The sequence below is a fragment of the Microtus ochrogaster genome, chromosome 6 (assembly GCF_000317375.1).
Source record: "Microtus ochrogaster isolate Prairie Vole_2 chromosome 6, MicOch1.0, whole genome shotgun sequence".
NCBI classification, from domain to species: domain Eukaryota; kingdom Metazoa; phylum Chordata; class Mammalia; order Rodentia; family Cricetidae; genus Microtus; species Microtus ochrogaster.
The window spans coordinates 69,297,255-69,298,983 of record NC_022013.1 but is presented as its reverse complement, the minus strand read 5'-3'; the positions used below and the strand labels follow the sequence as shown (position 1 = coordinate 69,298,983).

The following is a 1,729-nucleotide window of genomic DNA, read 5'->3' as shown; positions in this document are numbered from 1 at the left end:
AAAAAAAAAATTAAAAATAAATAAACACTAACTCAGCAAAGCATCTTGAGCTTGCTGCCCTCTTTACTTGGGTCCCTGCCAGGGGATACTGGTCATTTTTTTTTAACCACCTCCACAAATACCACAACCCTTCAGGATTTTTTTTCCAGCTCAGATTCCAGAAATAATTTTTATTGTAGAAATTGGACATTGTACCCTAACATAAGGTTAATAAAGGATCTTAGTATATAAGGTAAATGGTGAGAGCCTGTCTCAAAATGAGGGGAGAGGACTGGGGAGGGGTAGGTTTATGAGGATGGAGATAATTCCAGATAAGCCTGGCCTTTCTTCACAAGTCGTTTGAAAAAATTGACATTAGGTCCAACTATGGAACTTTGCATGAAAAAAGAAACAGTAGGAAATGTGGGGCTATTTCCTAAACAATATGCCAAGGAAAGGTGTCGGAAGTAGTTAGCACAGTACTTCTGTTTCTTTGTTTTTTTGAAACAGAGTCCTATATAGTCCAGACTGGCCTGGAATGATTTAAGTTTGTTTTTTGTTTTTTGAGACAGGGTCTCGCTGTGTAACCTGAGGTTACAGGCATGAGTCACCACAACCAGCATGATTGTTCTCTAGCTAAACGAGCTCTGATTGGCACCAATGTGGGGCCCTGGGTGAAAAGAGTTAGAGATGTATTTATTTCTTCTTCTCAATGGTAGCAGTGCTTTAGTTTTGTAAAATCAAGGAATAACTTTTTAAAAAGATTTAGTTTTATTAGATCTGTATGAGTGTTTTGTTGTTGTTTGTTTTTGGCATGTACACCACTTACATACATGTCCTGTACCCTCAGAGGCCAGAAGAGGGTGCCAGATACCCTGGAGCTGGGTTACAGGTCGTGGGTGCTGGGAACTGAACCTCTGGCCTTTGCAAAAGGAGCAAGTGTTTTAACTGCTGAGCCATTTCTGCAGCCCCAAGAGATACTTGTTATTTTTACTTATTTACTTTTGTTTTGTTTTTCAAATGGTTTCTCTGTGTAGTCATGGCTGTCGTGGAACTCACTCTCTAGACCAGGCTGGCCTCAAACTCACAGAGATCCTCCTGCCTCTGCCTCCTGAGTGCTGGATTAAAGGCGCCACCACCGCCCAGTTTAAGATGTTTTTTAAAATGAATCTTTTTGTTGTTGTTGTTCTTTTTTGCAGTGTATTGAACTCAGGGCCTCGTGCATGACACATAAGCATTCTACCTCTGAGCTGTGTCCTCAGTCAGAGTTCTTATTGTCAAATTAGAAAGTGGAAATAGGAATGTGAAAGCTGGGTGGGGTTTTCTTGCTTTTTGTTTTTAAGAATTTCTTTTATGTCTGTGAATGTTTTGCCTGCATGTATTTGTATATACCAAATGTATGCTTGGTCCCTTGGAGGTTAGAATGCTTGACAGGACCCCAGAACTGAGTGTGAACCACCACTCAGGTAATGGAAACCAAATTTAGGCCGTCTGCAGGAGTAACAAGTACTCTTATCCATTAAGCCATGTCTCTAGCCCCAGATGGCTTTTATTTTTTTGTTTTAAAATTATGTATCCTAAAAAAAAAAAAAAAAAGCAAAAAACAAATCCTGGCATCCTTTTTTAAAATTGTCTTTGTATGTTTCTTTGTAGATGGTCTCTTCCCATGGCAATGTCCATTTGCCACCGTGGCACTGGTATGGCCTTAAGTGGAGGTATGTATGTATATTTACACACACACACACACACA

The 1,729-nt window shown here is 39.8% G+C and overlaps 1 protein-coding gene across 1 annotated transcript in view; it reads left to right on the top strand.

Annotated features, from left to right (window-relative positions):
* The window catches only part of Sdhc (succinate dehydrogenase complex subunit C), a 13,442-nt gene that overhangs the window by 2,269 nt on the left and 9,444 nt on the right, over positions 1-1,729 (top strand). Inside the window, exon 2 of the mRNA XM_013346942.2 lies at positions 1,633-1,694. Within this exon, the coding sequence (XP_013202396.1) occupies positions 1,633-1,694 (62 nt within the window). The remainder of the gene's footprint in view (positions 1-1,632; positions 1,695-1,729) is intronic.